This window comes from Narcine bancroftii, chromosome 1 (assembly GCF_036971445.1).
Source record: "Narcine bancroftii isolate sNarBan1 chromosome 1, sNarBan1.hap1, whole genome shotgun sequence".
Classification (NCBI taxonomy): Eukaryota; Metazoa; Chordata; class Chondrichthyes; order Torpediniformes; family Narcinidae; genus Narcine; species Narcine bancroftii.
In genome coordinates, this window is record NC_091469.1 from 66,402,233 (window position 1) to 66,429,829 (window position 27,597).

Genomic DNA, 27,597 nt, shown 5'->3' on the forward strand with positions numbered 1-27,597 from the left:
TGTAATAAGACTGCCAATCTTGGTGGCACATCATTACAAGTCCATTGATCAGAACTTCCAGGCTACGTGGAGAAGTCTCAGGTTTTGTGACCTTTGTCATCCTTCCTGCTGAAGGAGGTTAGGCAGAGCTCAAAGTGTAAAAATGAGAGGAAAATATTTGAAATGACCAGTTCCCATACTTACGTGGCCATGAAGAACAAACGCTGTGTGGCTATGCCTACGGGCAGGGGGAATACCAACATATAAAGGTATCTTCCACTTCTTTTTTGCTGTAATATAAATGATGTTAATAAGAGATTCACTGCACCTCATGTCTATAGAAGGCAAGCTAACCCAAAGGTCTCCTACACCAAGATATCTGTGTGGTTATAATAGACATACTTAAAATCCTTATCTTCGGATACTATCCAATGTAGGAGGGGCAATGGGGAGGACCATAGATAATGGAAAAACATGGATATTCCAATGGATAATTCGTACAATAAAACATTGAAGACATTGCTATTGATGATTATTCATTAAAATACTTGGTCATGTTTGCTTGTGTTAAATTTTTTCCAGTGGTACTTTTTTTCTAGCTTTTCAGACACTTGATACTTTTTTTAAAGATCAAGAGTACACAGAGGTGGTGAGTGGTCATGCGAAGGACTTAGACAGACGTGTTTTGATTGCGCTCTCCGTGAAGAGTATCAAAAAGACAGTTAAAACTTTTAAATTAAGAATTTTCCTTAAAAAATAGACAAGCAACTACTAAGAAATCAAGACAGGGAGGGTTGGCATTACCCAACTTTAGAATTTATTACTGGGCAATTAATATTAGTTACTTAAGGTATTGGTTGAATTATTCAGAATTATCTCTAAATCCCCAATGGGTAAATTTAGAAATTAAACCGATACAAAATTTTTCAATTAGCTCTATTTTGGGAGCTGCTCTCCCTTTTACTCTTACTAAATTATATAAACAAATTGATAATCCAATGGCTAAACATACACTACGTATATGGTTTCAATTCCGGAGATTTTTTGGCCTAAGTCATTTTATCTTGGAAACTCCTATTGTACTAAATTTCCTTTTTCATCCCTTTCTAATTGATCAAGCTTATTTACTCTGGAAAGTTAAAGGTATAACATGCTTTTCGGATTTATTCTTGGATAACTCTTTCATGTCATTTGAACAATTATCCATGAAATATGATTTACCTCGATCTCATTTCTTTCGATATTTGCAGATTAGGAGTTTCTTAGTTTCGACTTTACCCTCTTTTCCCAATCGGGAGACTACGACTGTTTTAGAGGATATACTATATTCAAAATTCCCTCCAAAAGGTGTGATATCTAAATTATATAATATAATTACAAAAATAAATTCTGAGACTTTTGAAAAGTTTAAAAATGATTGGGAAAGAGAACTCAACCTTCATATTTCCAATGAAAATTGGAATAAAATTCTGCGACTGGTAAACTCTTCTTCTCTATGTGCAAAACATTCACTAATACAGTTTAAAGTTGTTCATAGAGCTCATATGTCTAAAGATAAACTCCATCGCTTTTATTCTCATATCGATCCTATATGTGATAAATGTCAATTGGAAATAGTTTCCCTTACACATATGTTTTGGTCCTGTCCCTCTTTACAGAATTATTGGAAGGAAATTTTTTCCATTATATCTACTGTTTTGAATATTGATTTACAACCACATCCCATTACTGCAATTTTTGGATTACCTATGATAGATTTGACTTATTTATCTCTTCCTGCGGATCGTATGATTGCTTTTCTTACACTAATGGCTAGAAGATCTATACTATTGAATTCGAAAGAGGTTAATCCTCCCACTGTTTTCCAATGGTTTACCCAAACTATACTATGTTTAAATTTAGAGAAAATTAGAAACTCTGTCTATGAATCCCCTTCTAAGTTTGAGTTAACCTGGCGACCATTTATTCAATATTTTCATTTGTGGTGAGTTGATCTGGCTCTGTTTTCTTTCTATGATTATGTATGATAATTGGGCTGTAAGATGAGATCGGAGTGATCGGCGTGGTTTAGCTATATCTGTAGGTTTTTTTTAAAGTTTTTTTTAAAGTTTTTTTAATTCAGATTTGTTTTTTCTTCTTTTTTGGGGTTTTTTTTTTCTCTTTTTTCATATATTGTTAATAATTATATCTTTTTTTTTTAGAGATAGTTCACACCCTAAACTGATCTAAAAAATTTTTTTATGATATATTTTTATTCTGTAATATTATTGTTTAATATCTCTGTATTAATTCATTACTTACTATGTATTTTGAACTGTATGTGTTTATAAATTATAATAATAATAAAAAGATTAAAAAAGAAAGAAAGAAAGAAATCAAGACAGCCAAGAACAAAAAAATGAAGTAGTTTCTACTCAGCCAGGAACATTGAGCAAAAGCTCAAAAGGGAGCGGCGCAAGAGTGGCCCCGGGACCGGCAGACCCTGGCAGAGTTGACGAGTCAGGACAAGAACTAAATATTATCCTGGAGAAAATGGAAAACTTGAGCAACCGATTTGCAGGCATTGGAACTGTAATGAGAGATATGACTGAAAGGATAACTGAAATTAAAGAAATTGTTGAAGACTTATTAGAAAGAATGACCCAAGCAGAAACAAACTTTTTAAAAACACAAGATAAGCTAAAAGCTTTGGAGAAAGATGCAAAGCAATGGGAGTCAGATAGACAAGGTCTGCTTGTCAAGATTGACCACATGGAGAATTTTAGCAGATGAAATAATGTTCTGAAAGAATAATGAGTGAAAGAAGAAATCGAGGGAAGAGATCTGGTGAACTTCTTCAAATCATGGATTACACGAATGCTGGGAGAAGACAAATTCAGAGAAAACTGCATATTGAAATAACTCTCCGGACCCTCGTACCCAAGAGAGCCAGCAATCAGTGACCACGACCAGTCCTGGTAAGACTTTTGAATGGCCGGGAATGGAAGATAATTCTGAGAGCAGCTTACAAATACTCAAAGCAAAATAATGGCCCACCCAAGAGTGACCATGAAAAAGTGCTCTTTTTTCAAGATTTTTGTCCTACTACCACATAGGGGCACAGATACAGTAATGAAAAGGAACAAAAAAGGGTATAAAAGTAACTATTATATATACAAAAATGTAGTTTCCCAACTGCACTCTATATACTTAAAAATGTTCTGACGGTGAGCGAATCTGTATGTATGGAAGGGTAGGATGGAGGGAGGGAGGGACAGTTTGGTTTTTGTTTCTGTTTGTTGTGTTTGTGATTAAAAAAAAGTTTAATGTATTGTTTAAAATGTTACTATGTAAAATTTTTGGAAAAAAAAACAAAAATAAATTATTCAACAAGAAAGATTTTAGTCCTACTTTGATTAAACTGATCAGGTGGGATTTGTCAAAGGAAGACATTCTTCAAATAGCCTAGGTAGACTATTTAATATAATACATATGGCAAAATCAAAGTTGAATCCAAGCATAACCATCTCTAGATGCAGAAAAAGCATTTGATCGATTAAAATGGTCTTTCCTAGTTAAAACATTGGTAACATTTGGTATAAGCAGAAAATTTATAAACTGGATAAGAACTCCTTATCAGTCACAGATTATGAAATCATTGCAAAAGCATTGGCTAACAGGTTGGCAGAATATTTGCCAAAATTAACAAATCTAGATCAAGCTAGAAAGGAGATAATCAGCAAACAATATAGTTAGATTGCTTAATATAGTACATCTGGCATGGTCGAGACTGAATCTCTGGATGCGGAGAAGGCCTTCGACAGATTGGAGTGGGACTTTTTGTTCAAGGTATTGGAGAAGTTTGGATTGGGTCAAACATTTATTAACTGGGTGAAAAAACTTTACCATAAACCCCAAGCAGAAATGATTATAAATGGGCAGATGTCTCCAGTGTTCTCATTGTCCAGTAGACAGGTTGTCCATTTTCCCCAGCGCTGTTCATGCTGGCAATTGAGCCACTGGACGAAGCCATTCAGTGGGATACAGACATAAAGGGTTTCAGGGTGGGCCTTGTGGAGCACAAAATCAACCTTTTCACTGATGATGTTTTAGTGTATTTGACAGACCCCAAGGAGTCATTGGCCAGGCTGAAGTCCACAATGGAGGATTATGGGAAGGTTTCGGTGTAAAGGGCAAATCTGGACAAAAGTGAAATTATGCCTTTGACAAACAGGGATTTTAGACAAAATTGATAGGAAAATTAATTTAATGGCCACAAGAAGGCATTAAGTATTTGGGATAAAAATAGATAACAATTTACGTAACTTATACAAACTTAATGATCTCCCTTTGCACCGGAAAATAGATGGAGTACTTTGCACATAACACTGGTGAGCAGATTTAATTGTGTCACAATGAAGATGATGCCAAGACTCCAGTATCTTTTTCAATCGTTACCCATTTAATTGCCCTGGAGTTTATTCAAGATGCTTGGCGAATGTGTCAGAGGTTCCTGTGGAATGATAAGGTGGCTAGAATCTCCATAGAAAAGTAAACATGGGGGGGGGGGTATTAAAATAACCGGATTTCAAAAAATATTATTGGGCAGCACAGGCAAGGTTTATCGCCTCACTCTTTGAGGGGGCTCCTGGGCACAAATTGGACTACACACGGTAGGTGAAAAGATAGCAGGAGAATTTATATATAAATGGGTCACTAAATTAATTTCAAAGAAAACGGATAACCCCATACTAAAGCATATAGTTCAAATGTGGCAAAGAATAAATCAATGTATTAGATGGAAGGTGAGGATATCTCCTAAAGCGTCTTTGACCCAGAATAAGTTAATATCCTGGACTATGGGCAATAAGATCATGGACACCTGATGCCCAAAAGGGATCATGTGCATTGAGGACAGTTACAAACAAAGGCAGCTCATGTCATTCGAGTAGTTGGGGAACAAATATGGTTTGTCTAATAGAACACTCTTCTGCTATCTGCAAATAAGATCTTTCCTAACAGAAAAATTAGGACTGTCTATGACTCTATCTAGATGTAGCAACGTGGAGATTCTAATTCAACAGGGAAATGTGTGCAAATTTATTTTTCGAATGTATTATATGTTCCAACATTAGGGCCTGAAGCCAGGCTTACACAGGACGATGGAGAGATGGGAGTCGGACTTGGGCACAACAATCAAATCAAGAGTGGTGGCAAGATCTATGTCTGAACAATGTGATGGGGGGTATTAATGACAGATACAGATTTGGTGCAGTACAACTTCTTGCATCAGCTGTACTTCACACCAAAAAAATTACATAAAGTCAGGAATTTCAGAGATGTGCTTTAGGTATGGTGTGGAGATTGGAATCTTTGTCCACTCCACCTGGCTGTGTACAAAGGTGAGATCCTTCTGGGAGGACCTGCGGGACATTCTGAAAAAAATTACAGAAGTGGATTTTCCACAAGATCTGGAGTTGTACCTTCTGGAAGATGTTGGGAACATGAGTTTTAGACTGTCCACACATTATATTCAGTTTGTGTTGGCTGGGGAATACACTTAAATTTATAACTAAGATGTACTTTGGTCTCCAAAATGAAAGTGCAAAACCAGGTTTACAGAGATATAGAGAGAGAGAGAGAGAGAGAGAGAGATGGGAGTCGGATCAAGGTGTTGCAATAATTAAAAAATGTTGGTCTGATTGGTGTTTGGATAACATGACATCAATTGTAAATGCAGGTTACGGATTAGTGCAATATCATTTCCTAATCCAATTATATCTCACACCACAGAAGTTGCATAAATTAAATCTGAAATATCAGAGATGTGTTTTAGGGTGTGATAGAAATAAGAACGTTCTTATATGCTACGTGGTCATGTGTGAAGGTGAAACCTTCCTGGCAGAATATTACTGAAGTATTAATAAGAATAACAGGTGGCCTTTGCAGGCAACCTGGAGTTTTATCTTTTGGGGAACTTTATTGAAATTAGCAATAAACTAAATTCCAAATTTCATTTGTTAAAATAGCCTTGGCAGTGGCTAAGATATGTATTGCATTACTCAGAAATCCAACTTCCCTCTACATATAGCACGATGGACTGCTGAGATAGAAAATATTACATACAACTTAAAGAACAAATATGACATATTTATTAAGATATGGGTGCCATATTTGGATCATACAGGGGCCCAAATGTAATTAAAAATATAACAAAGAAAAAGGATAATAATAGATTCTTTGGCTTGGCTTCGTGGACGAAGATTTATGGAGGGGTAATGTCCATGTCAGCTGCAGGCTCGTTTGTGACTGACGTCCGATGCGGGACAGGCAGACACGGTTGCAGCGGTTGCAAGGGAAAATTGGTTGGTTGGGGTTGGGTTTTTCCTCCTTTGTCTTTTGTCAGTGAGGTGGGCTCTGCGGTCTTCTTCCAAGGAGGTTGCTGCCCGCCGAACTGTGAGGCGCCAAGATGCACGGTTTGAGGCGATATCAGCCCACTGGCGGTGGTCAATGTGGCAGGCACCAAGAGATTTATTTAGGCAATCCTTGTACCTCTTCTTTGGTGCACCTCTGTCTCGGTGGCCAGTGGAGAGCTCACCATATAACACGATCTTGGGAAGGCGATGGTCCTCCATTCTGGAGACGTGACCTACCCAGCGCAGTTGGATCTTCAGCAGCGTGGATTCGATGCTGTCGGCCTCTGCCATCTCGAGTACTTCCATGTTGGTGATGAAGTCACTCCAATGAATGTTGAGGATGGAGCGGAGACAATGCTGGTGGAAGCGTTCTAGGAGCCGTAGGTGATGCCGGTAGAGGACCCATGATTCGGAGCCGAACAGGAGTGTGGGTATGACAAAGGCTCTGTATACGCTAATCTTTGTGAGGTTTTTCGGTTGGTTGTTTTTCCAGACTCTTTCGTGTAGTCTTCCAAAGGCGCTATTTGCCTTGGCGAGTCTGTTGTCTATCTCGTTGTCGATCCTTGCATCTGATGAAATGGTGCAGCCAAGATAGGTAAACTGGTTGACCGTTTTGAGTTTTGTGTGCCCGATGGAGATGTGGGGGGGCTGGTAGTCATGGTGGGGAGCTGGCTGATGGAGGACCTCAGTTTTCTTCAGGCTGACTTCCAGGCCAAACATTTTGGCAGTTTCCGCAAAACAGGACGTCAAGCGCTGAAGAGCCGGCTCTGAATGGGCAACTAAAGCGGTATCGTCTGCAAAGAGTAGTTCACGGACAAGTTGATATGGGAGCCATAATTAGATCATACAGGGGCCCAAATGTAATTAAAAATATAACAATGAAAAAGGATAATAATAGATGCTGCTATAATACAAATGCAAGTGGCTTCCCCAAATAGAATTTTTTATGGTCAACATAAAATGAACCCTGATGATGTGGGGATTTATACTGTGAAAGGGAGCAGGGAAGGGGTTGTTTTGTTTTGTTTGTTTTTTGGAAGGACATTTTTTTAACATATATTTAATATTGGAGAGTTTTTCTATGCACATTTATGGAAAAAAATATATTTAAAAAACTGTACATATTGGTGTGCAGACAGAAATATGGTGTAGGAGGACTTTTTAAGATATGGCATTGCTGTGTATAGCGCTTCAATAAGTAAGCTTGAATCACATTTTAATGTATTCTCACTGTAGTCAAAGTGTTCCTAATTTACTCTATTGCACAATTAGTATACTTTTACAGTCATTATTGTATTCTAACCGTACACATCATCTTTTCTGAAAGTTCTTAGGAGGTAGGCATTTAAGGACATAAATGCAAGATTTTTAAAATGGCAGCACAGATTGTGGTAATATCGTATCTGATAATAAATCGGTCACTGATAAATTGAGATTCCATTATTGTTTATTCTGTACATCGAGATCAGTAGGCATCATCTGATTTGGGAAAGCATTGGCCTTAAGTTCAATGGCTGACTCCACCAGTGGTGGGAGGAGGGGGCGTAGAATTATCTCATTTCTGACAATATTTAATTATCTCAGATGTTGGAATTGGGAGCAAAAAAAATCTGGTGGAGGAACTCAGCGGGTCAAGCAGCACCAATGAAAGAGAAAAGAACAGTCATCATTTTGGGCCTGAATACTTCATCAAGACCTTTTGCATTATAACATGGATAGAGTGAGTCATTGATTCACTCTGAATTCAGTCATTCCCCCAAGCTTTGCTCTTTATAATCTTCAAAAGCAGATGATTGAATTATTATATTTTAATGGCCATGAATTGAACGAACTAGATTATGGTTTATTTAGACTTGTAATGTTCTGACACTAACATTACAGTGACATCAATAATGTATCCTAGTTATGGATTTTATCAAAACCCAGTTCTGATGAAGAGCCAAAGACTTGAAATGATAACTGTTTCTCTTTCCACAGATGCTGCGCAAGCAGAAATAGGTTGAAGAAGAAACATTGCTCATTTACTCAACTCCTAAAGAGAACTGGATTTGTTTGATATGTTCAGCATATAGGCACTTTGATTCAGTGGGATTGAAGTTGCCTCAATACATGTTAATTCTCAGTTGCAAGAAGCATGTGCTAGATCTTGTGCACATTTCAAGGTTCTATTGGGTACCTCCAACATTAAGCCAATACACCATGTAAGGTTCAGAGTTCATGCTGTCGAATTTGAAACAGTTAATTAATGAGCTAACAATGGATTACACTAGGGAAATCACTTCACAGTTTCTATGGCAGGTCATGAGGGGTGGGAGCAGGAAATAGTGGTTTATAATAAGACACTCATAACTATTTCTCATTTGAATACTTTCTGCTGTTGCAGCATTGACTTTTGTTGATCTACATTTTCATTTTATAGAGCAAGTTCATCTCCCATTTCTTTGGAAATGGCCTCTTTTCCCAGTCAAAAACAATTCCTTTATTTTTGATTACTCTCTCTCTTGTTCAGTATTCCCAAATAGTTAGAAATCACTGTTTCCTAACTGACTTCTCAGCCTTGCAATAATTAAATGGAACCACATTATTCTTTGAATTAAATCCAAATCTAATTTTAAGTGTCAAAGGTTGACCAACAGCTCTGTCTTCAGGTAGAGATAGAGCATTTCTTTCAGCTCACCTAAAGATTGAACCTTTAATATGCCTGCCTTAGTAAAATGCTGTCTCTCCTTACGTATTATTATAATATCTAAAGAACCGTGAATTACTGTCATCTTACAGCATCTCTTCCTGATATTTCTTGGGACATCAGTAGTGTAAAAAAAGGCCATATTTTAGTTTATGGAAAGCAAAACTCTGTTTTATGAACAGTTCTTGCTTCTGACCTGCATTCTGGGAGATTCATACATGTTTTGCATCTTAAGTTGCCGTCTACTTTGTCTCCCACCATCAACCATTGTGCCATCACTCCCTTTATCCCACCAATTAGACAAGTCACGTCTGAGTATGCAGCTTGCAGTGGCACTTTCCCATCGATTCATATGACAAATATAAGTATTCATAATATCTTGGAAGAAGTACTTACCAAGGCTCAATTTCATAACATCATTCAATGCAACTTTGTTGCCTTCCTGGTCACAAGAAGATCCACCAAACACATAGATATCCTGTATTAAATAGTTTTATGAGAACCAAAGCAATTTTTAATGACTTAAAGGCAAGCAGAGTCAGCACAACTTTAAATCTACCTTATTATGGTGTGATGTAAAGGTATGGAATCCTCTGCCATGTGGCCCTTCTCCTTTTATCTCACATTGTCTCCAGGTCAAAGTGACTGAAATAATACATTATTATTGAATGAAAATAAATGGTAATACATTACATATGACAGAATATGAAATATTAACAGCATCTCCATGCCAGTTCTTTGTAAAAATCAAAATTCAGTATTATAAGTATGAAATACCTGAGGGCTGTTTACATTCGTCTATCAAGAATGAACCCAAGGTCAATTATCAAAACATTCAATTGCTCCTTCTTCATTTCAAGAGTATTTGGCCCATTTGATCTACACCAACTCCCAGCAGATCATTTCCTCCTCTTCTCATTTCTCCATGATATGCATAGTTTTCCTATCAACTCCTTTTTGACACTAACATATGCTTATCTGTAATGGCTAATTATCCCACAGAACTTCTGAAGGGTTTGGGAGTGAGCAGTACATCCGGGAGAACCTCACACTGTCACAAGGAGAGTGTGCAAATTCCACATAGACAGCATCAAACTCACATTGTTGGAGATAGCAAGTCTAACTGCTGTGCTAGTACTGTTTAAATTATTTAAGCTTTTTTGCTTCCTTGATTCTAACTTGGAGGAGACTATGTATTAAGTTCACTGTGAACAAAGATTGTGAGCAATTGGGTATCGAATCTAGAGCAAAATCAAAGTTCTGGAGGAACTCAGCAGGTCAAGTAGCATCTATGGAGGCAGAGGGATAGTTGATATTTTAGTTCAGGACCTTGCATCAGGACAAAAATATAAAGGGGAGACAGCAGGTAAAATAGAAGTGAGAGAGGAGTGAGACAGGAACAGACAGGCAATAAGAGGAACCAAATGAAGGGGGCTGATAGGAAACTTATTAATCCCAGAGATCCTTACCTCTGGACTGGATCGTCATTGTGCACTGCTTTTCACATTTTGGTGTGACCCTGATTTCCTTAACTGTAGACTGCAGTGCAGAAGGACTCAAGCTGTGGGAGGGCAGGGGGACTGGTGTCAGTCACTGAGTTCCAGCTCCTGATGCTGATTCTTGCAGCAACTCTGAAACATACTCAGCCAAGAAGCTAGGAACACTCTGCAGCTTTGGATCTCATCACAAAGAGATGAGTTTAATAAGAGCAGATGTCTATTCCAAGGCCACCGACTTTTCCAGTCAAAGTTAACTGCGCCCCCTTCCACTCTGCTTCCTCTGCAACTCAAAACAAACATTTTATTTCAATCCCAGTTGAAATATTAATACTTTCTCTTTTCACAGATGCTGCCACCCCTGCTGAGTGCAGAATTTCTGTTTTCATTCCTCCTTTCTGTAAGGACTCCATTTCATCTCATGACTTTTCCACTTTTGCTTTTGAGATTTCTTCATTTATCTGCAGCCATGGTTTCCTCTCATCAACCTGATGATGCACTCAATCACATCTGTTCTGTTGCTTCTGGTTCTGATCTCACTCCGTCTCATCACAGACAGAGCAAGGCTAGGGTATCTCTTTTCCTCTCCTCCTACTCTGCCTCCCATCATATTCAATGGATCATTCTCTGCAGTTTTTGTACCTTCAATACATCTTCCCCATCCCCCTTACTCTTCAATTGCGCATCACTCTAAAATAATGTCGTTTATTCCATCATCTTGACCAACACACATAGCGCCTCCACCCCACCACCCCCCCCCCCCCCCACCAGCCCATGGCATTTTTCCATGCAAATCCAAGTGATGTAATATCTTCACTCTTAACATGAGGAAGATATCCACCATGATGCAGCTTTTGAGTGAAGCAGAGTGCACCAATGCAGAGAATAATTAAAATAGCTGAGATGATCACTTGAGGCTTCCTTTTTCTCTATTGTTGATACCCACAGAGAGTGTTGCTTAAATAGGACTCAACGAATTATTAAGGATCCCTACCATCCATCCGACACAGCTCAAACAACTGTAGAGAATGGAAACTGGCCCTTTGGCCCAACCTGATGATGCTGACCAAGCTAGTCCCATTTGTCTACATTCATCCCATATCCCTCCAAACAATGTTTATTCATATACACCACCTGTCTAAATGACTTTTGAATGTTACAATTCCTCTAGTAGCTTAATCTATATACCCTCCACTTTCTGTGAAAGTGCCCCTCAGGTCCCTTTTAAATCTTTCCCTTAAATATGCAAACGCACATACAGACAAAAGATACAAATCCAATAAATGTGTGTGTGGGTAAAAATATCTATGACTATTTTTCTATGCCCCTTGTGATTCCTAAACCTCTATAAGGCCACCTCTCAGCATCCTATGCTCCAGGGAGAAAAGTCACAGCTATCCAGCCTCTGTAATTTAAGTTTACCAGCCCTGATAACATTTTTGTGAATCTTTTCTGCACCATTTCCAGCTTCATGGTATTATTCCTAGAAACTGGGTATGCAAATCTGTGCCCAATACTCCAGTATGGCTTCATCAACATCTTGTCTGGTTGTATCAGGGTGCCCCCATCTCTGTACTCAATGCCTTCTTCACTTCTGTCTACCTGTGTTGCCACTTTCATGGAACTATGTACCTGTACCCCCAAGTCTCTTTGTCCTACAAAACTCTCCAGGGTCCTACCATTCACCAGAGGTTCCTGTTGTGGTACAACACATAGCATTTGTCCGAGTTAACTTCCATCAGCCACTTTTCCAGTTCATCTAGATCCTGTTGGAATCTTAAATAATCTTCTTCACTTTCCACTATCTCATAAATTTCTGGGTCATCTGCAATTTTACTAACTATGTTGTCATCCAGTTGTTATATGGATGTGGTTATACTTCTTCTCTTCTTTGGCTTGGCTTGGCGGACGAAGATTTATGGAGGGGTATGTCCACGTCTGCTGCAGGCTTGTTGGTGACTGACAAGTCCGATGCGGGACAGGCAGGCACGGTTGCAGCAGTTGCAAGGGAAAATTGGTTATAAGGTTGTTATATGTCCTTGTGGCACACCACTGGTCACAGGCGCCCAATCAGAGTAACAATTTCCATCAAGCCATAATTGGCCAGCCCACTTTAAATCCAATACAATCAACCTTTCAGACAATTCTCCCATGCAAGACCATGTCAAAAGACTTGTTAAAAGTCTGCATAGACAACATCTAATACCCTGCCTTCATCAAGCTTCATGGTTACCACTTCCAAACTGTTTATCAAATTTGTGAGCACAATTTCCCATGCACAAACCATGATGACTATCCCTAGCCAGTCCTTGCCTTTCCAAATGCAAGTAGATCCCATCTGTCAGAATCCCCTCAGTATCATACCCACAACTGATGTTAAGCTCACTGAACTGTTGTTCCCTGCCTTGTTTTTACAGCCTTTTTAAAATAAAGGCACAATATTAGGCACCCTCCAGTCTTCTAGCACTGCCCTGTGCTTACCAATGAGGCAACTATCTCTGCCAGAACTCCTTCTATTTCTTCCCTAGCATTTCATAAAGTCCTAAAATATACTCGATCAGATATTGAGGGTTTATTGACCTTTAAGCGTTTTAACGCCTCCCATGCTTCCGAAATGTGAACAATCCTTCAATTCATCATTAATACGCTTCCCTGAGTTTCTAAGCCTCCATGTCCTTTTCCACAGTGAATACAGATGGGAAAATATTTGTTGAGGACTTCACCAATCCACACATTGACAACCTCTCATTCACAGCAGAAAAAACAGCTTTGTCATTTGAGCTCTGCTCGGACCTTCTCCCATCATATTTCATCTAATTTTATCTGAATATCCTTTGAAACCTAATTAGAAAATGGTGCCAAGACTCAGGACAGACAGAACCTCTGAAGAAAGAAGTATTTAAGGTCAGCTTCATGTTATTAAAATTGATGAAAAGTAGATCAGCAACTAATTTTAAAGGCAAGTGCAGAGAAAGAAAGGACAGGAGGAAGTCACTGACTTAAAATGTTCATCAAAAATCTGTAAATGCAGGAAATCTGAAATAAAAACAAAACTGCTGGAAAAATTCATCAGGCCAGGTATTATCTGTGGAAAGAGAAAGAGTTAACACTTTAGTGAGACAAGAACTAGAGGACATGGGTTAAGAGTGAAAGGGGAAATGGGTTAAAGGGTATAAAAGGGGCGTCTTCTTCACGCAGAATGTGGTGAGGGCGTGGTACGAGCTGCTAGCTGAAGTAGTGAATATTTGATATTTTGGAAAAATTTATATAGGTACATGGATGGGAGGCTATGATCCAGCTGCAGGTCATGGGACTAGGCAGAATAATTAGGCACAGACTAAATGGGCCGAAGGGCCTGTTTCTGTGCTGTAGTGTTCTACGGTTCTGTTCAAAGATCCCTGACCTGCTGAGTTTATTCAGCTTTTCTGTTTTTATATATCAACACGTTGAAGAGCTATCCAATAGAACCCAGGCAAAGAGCAACTAATCATTCCATTTTTGATTTTGATATTTTGCAGATGATTATATTTCAACTTAATTAATTAGATGAAAAGAGCTCTTGGAAATTCTGATGTTGTGAACAGCTTTATTTCAAGTAATGCCTTTCTTTACCCCTTGGTGGAATAATCAAATCTGTAAGTACATTACCACACAAAATTCAGATTACACGTGAATATTGCAATAATACAATCTCCAACATTAAATGATTTTATGCCATTTTCAATCAGTTTCCTCAGAGGGAGACAAAATAATGTCATGGATTGATTTCAGCAAATATTCCATTTCATTTTGTAACTTGTACACATACCCTGTACTTCTTTGCATGGAATTGATAATAGTGGAGACTAGGGGACCCTCAGTGATAAATAGATTTGATATTTGGACATAAAACTTTTATTGAAGTTGCCTGACAATGAGGAAAAGTGTACCAGAAATATATTATATAACAACCAAACAGAAATGATTTCAAACAAAGCCAGAAGAATCACTGCATTAAGTACCTGTGTCAAGCACATGGATATCTTTATAATAGAAATTGTTCATTGTACCTCCCCCAAATAAATATAAGAGTCCTCCCACTGGAGCAGATGCATGGCTATACCTAAAGGGGAGAAATGAGAGTTAAGTCACTTCATTCTCTTGAAGAAATAGTCAAGCAAATTGTAATTATTTTTTTGGAGATGTGATTAAATTTTCGCCCTAACACAGTAAATCAAACTTTCATGAGAGGTTCATTTGAACAATATATTTGGGAGACAATAGAGAGGTTAGAAGATTAGATTGTGCGTGTGTGGTCTACACAAGAATCTGTCAAAAAATGGGAACAATACTTTGAAGCAAGGGAGAGGAGAACGGAGGGTTCTTATTACCCAGCTGCCACTCATCAAAGACTCAGTGGCTGCATTTTATTTTATAAAGTAATTTATAAAAGCCCTGTGTTGAAAATGGAAACAGCAAACTGGCTGAATCTGAAGATGCACCTGCTCGACTAGGGGGGAGGATTTGTGGGTCCTCACCTGTTTACGGAGGAGTACTGGTCCCGGAGATGTCAGCCACGCTGGCAGGGAGACACCGGTCGCCAATCTGAAACTGCTGACATTCGGTTTATCTTTCATCTTTACCAGTTGTCATGAAATGGGAATGAAAAGTCCAAGGAAGGAGGAACTCTTTGGTTACCAACACCAAACACATGCAAATATGTTGGCCACTGATTGCAGTCTGAGAGCCACATGAACTTGAATGGTGCCCTCGTATGTCATAAGGAAATAAAGAGGAGTACAACCAGCAGATGGTGTTTTTCCTCCTCCTCCTGATCTCCTTGTTGTAAAATCTGTAGTATATAGCAGGATTTAGCACAAGGGAAAATAGAGCAGCACTTTGGTGGGGATAGCTGAAATCATGGCTTTGGCTGTGAACAGGAACAATATTTACATTGTTTGAAAGCTCATAATGTTGCTCACAGTAGGACAGATACTATTACTGGTGCCGTGGATTCAAAGCTTTAGTGCAGCAAATTCTGTGTCATTTTAAGACAGACATTAACACACATGAGGCAGAACTCAATCCAGCTTAATATTCCAGAAATGAATTTCAAATCAACATTAGATCAAAACAGGGAAGAAAATTAAATCTCAGTAAATTCAACTCTCTGAGCATTCCTGGTAACCTTCCAGATTTGCATTCAGTTTTCTGGCGCGTTACCAAGATTGTGTGAACCTCATTCCTAAAATGTAATTTTATCCCTGAATATCAGGCAAGTTGTAAGAGCTCTCAGATCTCTGACAATTTGGGGATCATTTCTGGGCCAAATAGAACATTCCATAATAGTTCGTTCTGAGACAGTTTGTGAGCATTGCAGTGGATATATATTGCTTGACGGACTTGCACCATTACAGATATAATTTTATCAATTAAAACAGCTGAAAATTTAAAGGCACTTCTTGATTCTTTGTTGGCGTTAATTATATAAGTCCTTCCGAAAACCTTTATTCTTCTGAGGACACCCCAATATTATTCCACACCCTGAGCCCCCAGACATCCACTTGCACATCTCTCTCTGTAAAACTGAGGTCATACACAGTTATGCTGTCCAGATCCAGGTCATCCATCATCTCTATCTTTACAGTCCTACTGTGGCTCCTCCCCTGGCTAAGCAATATTGTGTTTTCCAAATTCGCTCACATGTTTCAGGTTCCTCTATGGTCTTGAGCAAGCAATGAGAAACTGGAGGGATTCAGCAGATCAGGAAGTATCCATGGAGAGAACTGGACAGACATCATTTCGGGTCTGAAACTTATTGTGAGTCTTCTCTCTCCCATCTCTCTACTCTTCTAGGGTATTTAGTCCTACAGTTCTAGCCTTTTTGATTGCTCCATAAGCCAGGCAACATCCATGCAGAGTTTAGAAAAGTCCTCCTTCTGATGGCACCACACCAGTCAGAAACATTAACTTTGTTTCTTCCTCTGCAGATGTTAACATATTCTTTTAGATTCTAACAGCTCCCACAATTGTGGCTGTATTTCAGCTCCAAAGGCACCAAACTCTGCCCTTGTACTTTTCTTTCCTCTATTTTAAGTCACTCCTTAAAGTCTGGACACAGTGGAGACTGCAGATGCTGGAATCTGAAACACCATCTGCTGGAGGAACTCAGTGGATCAAGGAGAATTAGTGGGAGAAAAAGAATGGTTGACGCTTCAAGCTGAAACTTTTCATCGGTCCTGAAGAAGAGTTTCAACTCGAAACGTTGACCATTCATTTTCTCCTACTAATGTTGCCTGACCCACTGAGTTCCTCCAGCAGATGGTGTTTGACTCCTTAAAGTCTGCAACTTTATCAGAGCTTGGGCCATTTACCTTAATATCTTCATTCTTGACTGAGTATAAATCACATGAAAGTTCACATGAAGTAGTTTTGAATGTTTTGCAATTATAGAACAAAGATCAATCCTGGATCCTTGTGTTTGATGGATTTTGGAAACAGCCAAATGCAGAGGTTCTCAAGTGTGTAAACATAGGGCTTTGAGGGGCACACAGAAGAATATGGGCTTGGAAGAGTAGGTGTATATAGGTTGCCCCTAAGGTTGCTCTGCTTATGACTGAAACCCATGCTTCAAAAGGGCATTAATCATTCTGGCACCCAAGAAGAGCAGAGGAAGCTGCCTCTATGACTATAGCCCAGTAGCCCCCTGCAGTAGGCTGACAGGAGTGTGGGCAGTGTAGTGGTTGTATCACCACATTCACCTCTTTCTTAAAATGAGTCCTTGGGGTGGGGGGAGGGCGGTGTCCTCAGTGCCAGATAGTATCTGCAAGTTCAGGTGGTCCAGTGTCTCTGGGACCATTGCAGGAGAGACTCCTGGTCAATGGTCGGTAGGGGCAGGCCGCCTGAGGGTCAGCTGGGTCCAGGGTGGCCGGGATGTCTGGTGCTGTGGGGGGGGGGGGGATGATGATTGGCAGAGAGGGAGTGTAGGTGTGGGGTGGGTCTGCGGGGAGCGGGGCCCTCTGAAGAGACGGAAGGAGGGTGTCGGCTCCCGATGGATCCTAGATGGACCAGAGGTGCCTAGGGTGAGAGGGCTGGATTTCTACTGGTGCCAGGTCCCTGATCGAAACGGTGTGCTCACGTCCATTGTGTACCTGATGTAGGCGTGATTTAGGTTTGAATGGAGGAGATGCACCTGCTCGACCAGGGGGGAGGATTTGTGGGTCCTCACCTTTTTACGGAGGAGTACTGGTCCCGGAGATGTCAGCCACGCTGGCAGGGAGACACCGGTCGCCAATTTCCTAGGAAAGGAGAAAAGGCATGCGAAAGATCAACCATAGGAGTGAAATGCCTCGGGGAGAGCTTCTTGCCAATAGTTGATGGACCAGCCTTTCAACCTCAGGGCCAGGAGGACTGCCTTCCAGATTATCCCATTTTCACACTCCACCTGCCCGTTGCCCCTGGGGTTGTAGTTAGTCATGCGACTAGATGCAATGCCTCACGCCACCAGTTACTGGTTCAGCTCCTCACTCATGCAGCTGGACCTCCAGTCATTGTGGATGAATGCTAAGGATCCGAACATGGTGAAGATCTGCACCATTGCCTTGATAACTAAGGTGGTGGAGGTGTCAGGGCAAGGATGGCGAAGGGAAAACGGTATTCTTCTATGTCCAAGAGGAAATAGATGTTCTTATTCGTGGAAGGCAGTGGTCACTTGAAGTCGATGCTAAGTTGCTCATAGGGCTGAGTGGCCTTCACTACATGGACCTATAGTGGGCAGAAGAAGCACTCTGCCCAGACCATGCAGGACTCAGTCATGGTCCAGACTTGGATGGTGAAGGGGAAGTTCCAGGAATTAATGAACTGGTACAGGTGCATGATGCCCAGGTGGAAAAGGGTGTCGTGCAGCAACTGAAGCTATTTGGCACTCTTCCCAGACCATGCAGGACTCAGTCATGGTCCAGACTTGGATGGTGAAGGAAAAGTTCCAGGAATTAATGAACTGGTACAGGCGCATGATGCCCAGGTGGAAAAGGGTGTCGTGCAGCAACTGAAGCTATTTGGCACCGTTCCCAGACCATGCAGGACTCAGTCATGGTCCAGACTTGGATGGTGAAGGGGAAGTTCCAGGAATTAATGAACTGGTACAGGCGCATGATACCCAGGTGGAAAAGGGTGTCGTGCAGCAACTGAAGCTATTTGGACTGTCCACTGGCACAGGTCTTGGGCAGGGCATCAGGGGAGTTATTGAGCTTCCCCAGCCTATACTGGACGTTGTAGCTGAAGGTGGTCAGCTCAACTCTCCAGCACAAGATCTTGTCATTTTTGATCTTGCCGTTGGGTGGTGCTGAACATGAATGCCACCACGCGCTGGTCTGCGAGAAGGGAGAACCTTCTGCCAGTTAGGTAGTGATGCCAGTGGCAGACAGCTTCCACGATCGTCTAGGCCTCCTTTTCGATGGCAGAGTGTCCAAGCTCTGTGGCGGGTCCTAGAGAAAAAGACCCCATGTCTGCCCCCTTGATTGAGGGTGGAAGCGAGGGCAACATCAGAGGTATCACACTCCACCTGGTATGGGGTGGTCTCATCCATGGCATGCATCGTGGCATTGGTAATGTCCTGTCTGATGTGGGCGAAGGCAGCTTGTGCTTCAGCAGGGAGCAGAAAAGTGGTGGCTTGCGCCAGTGGGCGGACATTGTCCGAGAAGCGGGGATCCACTGGGAGAAGTAAGACAAGAGTCCCTGCAGGGGGACTTGAGCATGTGGGGGAGGGGAAGTTCCATTAGGGGGCACATGCATTTGGGGTCAGGATTAACAACACCATGTTCCACGATGCACCCCAGGATGGCGAGGTGGGTGGTACTGAGCACACATTTCTCCCTCTGGTATATAAGGTTCAGAGCCTCTGCTGTCCGGATAAATTTCTCCAGGTTGGCATCGTGGTCCTGCTGGTCGTGGGCACAGATGCTAAGTATGGAAAGGTTGCTCTTAGATTGTGCTGGTCTGTCATGTGGTCCATCTCCCACTGAAACATGGAGACGCCATTTGTGATCCCAAACAGGACCTGGCGGAACTGGTAGAGGCATCCATCTGCCTTAAAGGCAGCATAAGTTTTATCCCGGGCATGAATGGGAAGCTGATGGTAGGCTGACTTCAGGTCAGTCGTGGAGAAAACCCTGTACTGGGCTATCTCATTGACCATGAAGCGGGGCAGTAGTAGAAATCCAGCTGGGTTTACCAGTTGATGGTCTGGCTGTAGTCAATGACCACCCTCAGTTTGCTGTCCCCTTTTACGACAAGGACCTGGGCTCTCCAGGGGCTGGTACTGGGCTCTATGATTCCTTCTGCCAGAAGCCATCTCACCTCTGCCTTGAAAAAGGTCCTGTCGGCTGCAAAGTAGAGCCTGCTCTTGGCAGCTATGGGCTTACAGACGGGTGTTTGGTAGTTGAAGAGGGATGGGGGGACACCCATAGGGTGGAGAGCCCGCAGGTGGACTGGGGACGGTCACTAGACATTGTGCTGTGGATGGTGAGTGGGAGGAATGGGTCATCCAAAGGCAAGGGTGAGGCTGTGGAGGTGACACTCAAAGTCTAGTCCCAGGATAACCGGGGCACAGAGATTGGGCATGACCAGTAGCCTGAACCCTTGATATGTTCCCCCCCAGCACTGTCAAGTTCACTAAGCAGCACCCTAGTGTCGTGATTGAGTGGTCCTGGGCTGTGAAAGCGATAGTGAAGTTCGCTGGGTATACTTGGAGTTTCAGCATACGGACTAGATTCGGGTGCACAAAGCTCTCAAAATAGACATTTTAATACCTTCCCATTGACAGCGATGTCCATCATCAAGCACCCAAGTCCATGGAGAATGTCATCCATTAGCGTGGTGGATGCTAGGACCGCCTCAGTGTCCAAGTCGCTGCTCCCCAATGGTTGTAATGAGTAGTGGCCAATGGGTGTCTTTAGGACCATGGGGTGCAGTGAGTGTGCAGTTTTGCATGTGCGCATGTTGACCACGTCGTCCGGTGGGTGAGTCAGGGTGGTTGGGGGTCAGCTGGCCTATGATGGTGCTGTCCAGAAAACACACATGGTGTTGGCATGGTTGGGCAACTCGACCGGAAGTGACACCAGATGACATGGTGTCATTGGTGTGGGCGCGAGTTGGATGATGAAAGATGGCAGCGCCCGTGGTGAGAATATGGTGGCAGCATGGTTAGAAGGCCAAGCTGGAAGTGATGTCGTTGTGCAGGCAGAAGTGGCGGGTGGAATAATAGCGCTGCCTGGCATCTGGACATGGGACGTCCAGAGTCAGAAGGGGCACCAGGTTGGTCACAGAGGGCCACAGTGCTCCCAGTGGATTTGGAGAGGCACACTTTAGTGAAGTGGCCTTTCTTGCCGCATCAGGAGTGCCTGTCCAACCCACACCGGGACCCGCAGTACTTACAACAGCGGACTACATCAGCAGTGGCGATCGTCTCTTCCACGTGGAGCTCCTCAGCGACTGCTGTCATCGGCGGCAGCCAGGCTGGAGGTTGTCCTGAAGGCCTCTACGTGGTGAGCTGCAGCTTCTAGGGAGTAGACCATCTCCATGATTCTGGCAAGGGAAGCATTATTCTCCTCCAACAGTATCTGTCGAGTTATCCGCAACCACAATCATCTCATGTAGGTATCTCGGATGAGCTGCACCACCTTCTTAGCAGTCACCCCAGGTTCAATCATGCATGGGTGTGCTAGTTCTCACAGTGCCTGCAGGTAATCATCTACCGTCTCACCTGACTGCTGTACCCTGATCCTGAGCGGGTACCAGGCGTAGAGTATGTTTGTCGGGGGCCAGTACATGCCTTCCAGGACAACCATCGCTGGTTTGAAATCCATGCAGTCTCGTGTGACAGATTATGTTTTTTTATTGTATATAGATATGTTTTATGGGCAACTAAAGCGGCATCGTCTGCAAAGAGTAGTTCACGGACAAGTTTCTCTTGTGTCTTGGTGTGAGCTTGCAGGCGCCTCAGATTGAAGAGACTGCCATCCGTGCGGTACCGGATGTAAACAGCGTCTTCATTGTTGGGGTCTTTCATGGCTTGGTTCAGCATCATGCTGAAGAAGATTGAAAAGCCCATTCAGAGCCAGCTCTTCAGCGCTTGACGTCCTGCTTTGCGGAAACTGCCAAAATGTTTGGCCTGGAAGTCAGCCTGAAGAAAACTGAGGTCCTCCATCAGCCAGCTCCCCACCATGACTACCAGCCCCCCCACATCTCCATCGGGCACACAAAACTCAAAACGGTCAACCAGTTTACCTATCTCGGCTGCACCATTTCATCAGATGCAAGGATCAACAATGAGATAGACAACAGACTCGCCAAGGCAAATAGCGCCTTTGGAAGACTACACAAAAGAGTCTGGAAAAACAACCAACTGAAAAACCTCACAAAGATAAGCGTATACAGAGCCGTTGTCATACCCACACTCCTGTTCGGCTCCGAATCATGGGTCCTCTACCGGCACCACCTACGGCTCCTAGAACGCTTCCACCAGCGTTGTCTCCGCTCCATCCTCAACATCCATTGGAGCACTTACACCCCTAACGTTGAAGTACTCGAGATGGCAGAGGTCGACAGCATCGAGTCCACGCTGCTGAAGATCCAGCTGCGCTGGATGGGTCACGTCTCCAGAATGGAGGACCATCGCCTTCCCAAGATCGTGTTATATGGCGAGCTCTCCACTGGCCACCGTGACAGAGGTGCACCAAAGAAAAGGTACAAGGACTGCCTAAAGAAATCTCTTGGTGCCTGCCACATTGACCACCGCCAGTGGGCTGATAACGCCTCAAACCGTGCATCTTGGCGCCTCACAGTTTGGCGGGCAGCAACCTCCTTTGAAGAAGACCGCAGAGCCCACCTCACTGGCAAAAGGCAAAGGAGGAAAAACCCAACACCCAACCCCAACCAACCAATTTTCCCTTGCAACCGCTGCAATCGTGTCTGCCTGTCCCGCATCGGACTGGTCAGCCACAAACGAGCCTGCAGCTGACGTGGACTTTTTACCCCCTCCATAAATCTTTGTCCACGAAGCCAAGCCAAAGAGATATGTTTTAAAGGAGATAAATTGTGGCATGTTTTTTTATTGTAGGTCACGTACAAACACTTCAAAATAGATCTCATTTAAAATGCCAGAACTCTGCTCAAGCCAGACAGTCCAGGCTCCGAATGCCTTTGCAAAAACTTTGAAGAATGCCTGTAAGGACTTATTAAATAGGTGTTAATTGGACATGCTGTGGAGTAACGGATTATTGTTTTGGAAAGCAACAGATGAATGGACTCAGAAGACAGTCTGTCTGAGTGCAGTTTGCTGTTCTAGGAAGGTCATGTGGTTTTGCAAGCAGAGAGAGACAAACAGGCTTTTTTCTGTGTGAGAGAGAATGAGAATTCATTTCTACAGTTCAGCAGCAGCAGCTGGGACGGGAACATGAAAAGTTGAAAAGCTTGTGGAAAAACCCCATTTTGAAGATGGGTTGTGAGTTCTTAGTTCAACCTGTTCAAAGTGTTTGTGGTCCATACAAGAAAAGATGGCTGGCTGTATAATATTTCACTTGAAATAAGGGAAACAAAAAGGAACTCTGTAATGACCTGAAAGAAAGAGGTTATCATCTGGAAAACCTTGATGGGGAAAATTTCTTCAGCAAGACACTGGAATGGCTGATTTCAAGGAATCAGTTGTATGTGTCCAACGAACAACAAATCTCTCTCTGAAAACCAACAAGAACCTTCTTGAGCAGTAACCATTTACCTTTCAAGTACCAAAGCCTGGTGAAGATTCATAAACATTAAATTCTGTGCACCATATAAGAATTGCCTGATACCGGTGAACTTGGAGGAGTGAGAAGTGAGATTGGACTGTGAATCAAATAACTTTTCTGAACTTATACACACATTTCACACACATTCACTTAGAATTAGAAGGGGGTTAAGTTAAGTTAATAGTAATAAGTTAAAGTTTGATCTTGTTTTCATGTTTAAAGATAATTTGTCTTGGTGAGTTTCTATTGCTGCTGCGTTTTGCGGTCTCTTGGCCTGTAACATTTGGATAGCCTGGAAAGCACACAGGCCCAGTTTGGTGTGAAATACCATGAGTCTCTTCTGGTTAGTGTTCATGACCTCAGCCTGTGTGTTAATGATCACCTCAATTGCATGCTTCCAGATCTCAAAGTATGCTCGAGCATCCGAGTGTTGAGAGTCGATATCCAGCCTCTCAAAGGTGAGGAACTTTTCCATGGTCCTGATTAAATTGTGAGTGCTGCTGTGCGAATGATTCTGACACAAATTCCACAGACTGTACAACAGGCTTTAATTAGCTTAAACTTTGTACACCAGTCTTAGAATCTATGCTAGCTTCATGTCTGACTATCCCCTGAAGGGGCTGGCTCGAGTCTTTATACGGCCGGTGATTGACACCCAGAAGGTGGGGCTGGCCTCCCATGTTGCCTACCTGCAGGTACAGTGGTTTCCTCCTGCAGTAGGCTGGTAGGAGTGCAGCCAATGTAGTGGTTGTATCACCACATAGCATGTTTCATCTACTCATCAATTACTTGGATCCACCTATTATATACCAGTTCCAACTTCACTGCTCCTCGCCTCTAGACACTGGCTATCTCCCCTATGCAGGGTCGTGATTCAAAATTCAAACCATCCCTTTGCCTCCACAGATGCTTCCTGACTCAGGTCAAGCAGCATTGTCATTTGCTTTAATTAGGGTACTAGACGAATATGTCGGATGGTCAAATACATTAGATGATCCATCCAGAATGCTTTGTTTAGTTATAAACCTCTCAGAGTCGCCAATTGAAAGCATAGGCATTGGGTGAATGTCACACTGAATCTTAGATTTAAACCCTTTTGTTATTCAATAACAAATTTTACTTGACAAATTCATATCAGTAAGGACAGATGTTCCTGAAGTTGCTAATCTCCAGTATAACTGCTGTCTTTCAGTCTCAGAGAACTTAACTGTCCTTTCAATTATCGTGCCTCAACACTGCTGCATTGTAACAGCTACAGCTTCTATTAAAGCTGACCTTTTTTTTCCATTAGTCAGATTCACTGTGCTGCACTTGAATGCTTCTTATTTGAACAGGATAATAAGAAATAGTCTTTGCACCATGCTTCTGTGGAAAAATTGAGGGCTGATTCTTGCCAGCAACAGGAAACCTTTTGGAACTCTTACATATTTGACAGACTGATATGATTTATAATTTGTTATATTCCCATTGGAATATGGTTTTCCTGACTGTTAGATTGCCTATCAATCAAATTCCACGTGCTTTAATTGCCAGATTTTGCACTGCTATTGCTTGAGTTATTATGTGCTTAATTACGAATCGTCAGCAGGTGAGGTAAACCAAACAGAGGACTTTACTGAACACAACCAAACATGATAAACCAAGTAGAGAGACAGAGACCCCACAGCATGGTGTCTGCTCCCTGCTAGCACTTGATTCAACTAACGCGCTCTCAAGGTGCTCACGCACGCGCAGTGCGCTGTTGTAAGTACAGTGGCTGCAATGCGATTGCAGCAGGTGCAGAGCAGCCAATGGCAGTGGCTGTCTACATCTCCTTTCTCGAAGTGCCTCCCACATGATACAGTGAAGAAATAAATAAAACTTTCACTTATGCAACAACATATACATTCAAACTATATTCATTCAACCCAGTTCAGTCCCGGTATTTTGGGTTCAGCTTACAGACACGCAAAGCGGGCGTTTTGTAATAGCCCTCGGCCGATGTGGAGGCTTGGGGCATCTTGTCCTAATTGTCTCTACTGTCCATAGTCTCAGGGGCATTGTCTATCACTTCTCCTGTGTTGTGCTCTCGTGGATCCCAGGCTCACGTTCCAAATCCAAAAAATGCCGATTTGTCTGGGTCAGTTTGAGATGGGGGTGGCTCTCTTACTGAGAGGATGTGCCATCTGTTCCTCCTTTAAACAAACTAGGTATGATCTGGATTCCTGGAAATTTATTTCCACTATACCCAGGCAGTCATTACCTTGTGAAGTCTGCATCCTTACAACTTGCCCCTTGGTCAATGGCACGAGTGGTTGGCCGGTTTTATCATAACTTTTCTTTTGCGCCAGCCTTCTGTTTAGCAGCTGAGCCTTGACATCTTGTGGGTCCTTTGGTTGGGGCTCCAGGAGTTTGCTTGCCACTGGCATGGTAATCCTGTTCTACCTCGACATTAACATGGTGGTGTCACGAGGGATGTCTCTTAAGTTCAGTAGGCTGAGGAAGACGTCTGTCTTCTCTCTGTGGGACTTCTTCCTTAGCTGCTTGCAACTTCTCACTGATCTTTCAGACAGCCCATTTGATTGTGTGTACTCTGGGCTGTTGGTAATGTGGATGAAATCCCGTGCTGTTGTAAAGTCACAGAACCTCTGGCTGGTGAATTGTCTGCCATTGTCTGAGAGAAGTGTTAGGTTCCCCATGTACCAAAAAGTGTTGTTTCAGTTTGGTGATGACGGCCACAGAGGTTGCATCCCAGAGCAGGTCTATCTTGAACCAGCCTGAGTATGAGTCTATTAGTTCTAGGTACTGTTGGCTCTGTCATTCAAAGATGTCAGTAGCCATGGTCAACCAGGGTAGGTCGGGTACTGGGTGTAGCTGCAGTGCTCTTTCTGCTGGTGTGGCTTGGTACTGTTCCACACTGAGCAGGACCGTACCTCATTGTCTATGTTCTCCGTCGTACCTGGCCAGAAATCAATGTCACTCACTCTACATTTTGTCACTTCTGCGGTAGGGTGTCCTCAGTGCAGGATCTCCACGTACGTATTCTGCAGTGTGCTGGGGATGATTGCCCTTAGGCCCTTCATGATCACCCCTTCATCAATAAGCAGCTCGTCGTGATAAGGAAAGAAGGGTTGCACCACTGGTGGCAGGCTGCACTACTTGGCCAGCCAACCACCCTTAATGAAGGTGCCCAGGATGTTTAGGGTTGTGTCTCCTGCCGTGTGCTTTCTTAGTTCATCCAGCCAGGCCAAGGATATATGGATTACCATCATCACATCGAAAGTGTCCTCTTCCTCAACCTGCTGGACTGTGCATTTTCTGGGAGCCTGAGATAAAGCATTGGTTAAATGCATTTCCTTGCCACATTTGTGTACAAGGGGGCTTGAAATGGCTTGTTTATTATGGTCACCAGAGGTAAGTGGTTGGTTTCTCTGGTGACCAGCCTGTCATAGACATAATCTTTTTCAATCTGAGCATACTTTTTCACGTCTGTAAGTGACCTTGAAGCGTATGTCTTCCGTCCTGCAGATATGCTGGGAGATATGCATGTCAGCATCACTGGCCTATGTACATCATAGCAGGTAAGGACTGGAGGGCAAGACATGAGTTTCTTTAAGGCATCAAAGGCCTTTTGTTGTTCCTGCAAGGTCCATTCAACATCTCTATATGTCAACAATCTGAGTGGGGCAGTCAGTTCACTGGAGTTGTGGATAAACTTGCCCAAAATAGTTCACCATGCCCAGGAACCATTGCAGAGCAACCACATCCACTGGCACCGGCATTTCACTGATGGGCCTTGCTTTAGAGGGGTCTGCCTTCAGGCCAGTGCTGTGAACACGTGTCCCACATAGTTGACTTGTTTTAGACGGAACCTGCACTTGCTGGGGTTGAGCCATAGGTTTACCTTCTGTGCTCAGTCGAGCACCCTCTTTAGGTTGGCATCGTGCTCTTCTAGTGTCCTGCCACCTACTCGTATGTCGACAACTATGATGGCACAGGGGTACCTGGTGAAAATTTGTTCCATAGACCTTTGGAATACCTCACTGGCCGAACTGATGCTAAATGGCATCGTTAGGAACCTGTACAGACCAAATGTAGCGCTGAATGTGGTCAGTAGCACTGAGCAGTGGTGGAGCAAGATCTCCCAGAATGAGTTCTTTGCATCCAGGTCCGAGAACACTGTTGTGCCAGCCATCTGTGCAGCAACCTCCTCTACATGTCTGCATGGGGTGATGTAGTCTTTTCAGGGTCGAATTGAGGTCTCGTGGATTTATACAAATTTTGATTTCCTGTCTGTC

General features: G+C 42.7%; 1 protein-coding gene across 3 annotated transcripts in view; it reads right to left on the bottom strand.

Annotated features, from left to right (window-relative positions):
* The window catches only part of LOC138759112 (kelch domain-containing protein 3), a 161,983-nt gene that overhangs the window by 50,225 nt on the left and 84,161 nt on the right, over nucleotides 1–27,597 (bottom strand). For all 3 annotated transcript variants that reach the window (XM_069929069.1, XM_069929052.1, XM_069929061.1), the window contains 4 exons: nucleotides 14,558–14,658; nucleotides 9,620–9,705; nucleotides 9,457–9,538; nucleotides 184–269 (listed from right to left, as the gene is read on the bottom strand). In XM_069929069.1, coding sequence (XP_069785170.1) covers nucleotides 184–269; nucleotides 9,457–9,538; nucleotides 9,620–9,705; nucleotides 14,558–14,658 — 355 coding nt within the window. The remainder of the gene's footprint in view (nucleotides 1–183; nucleotides 270–9,456; nucleotides 9,539–9,619; nucleotides 9,706–14,557; nucleotides 14,659–27,597) is intronic.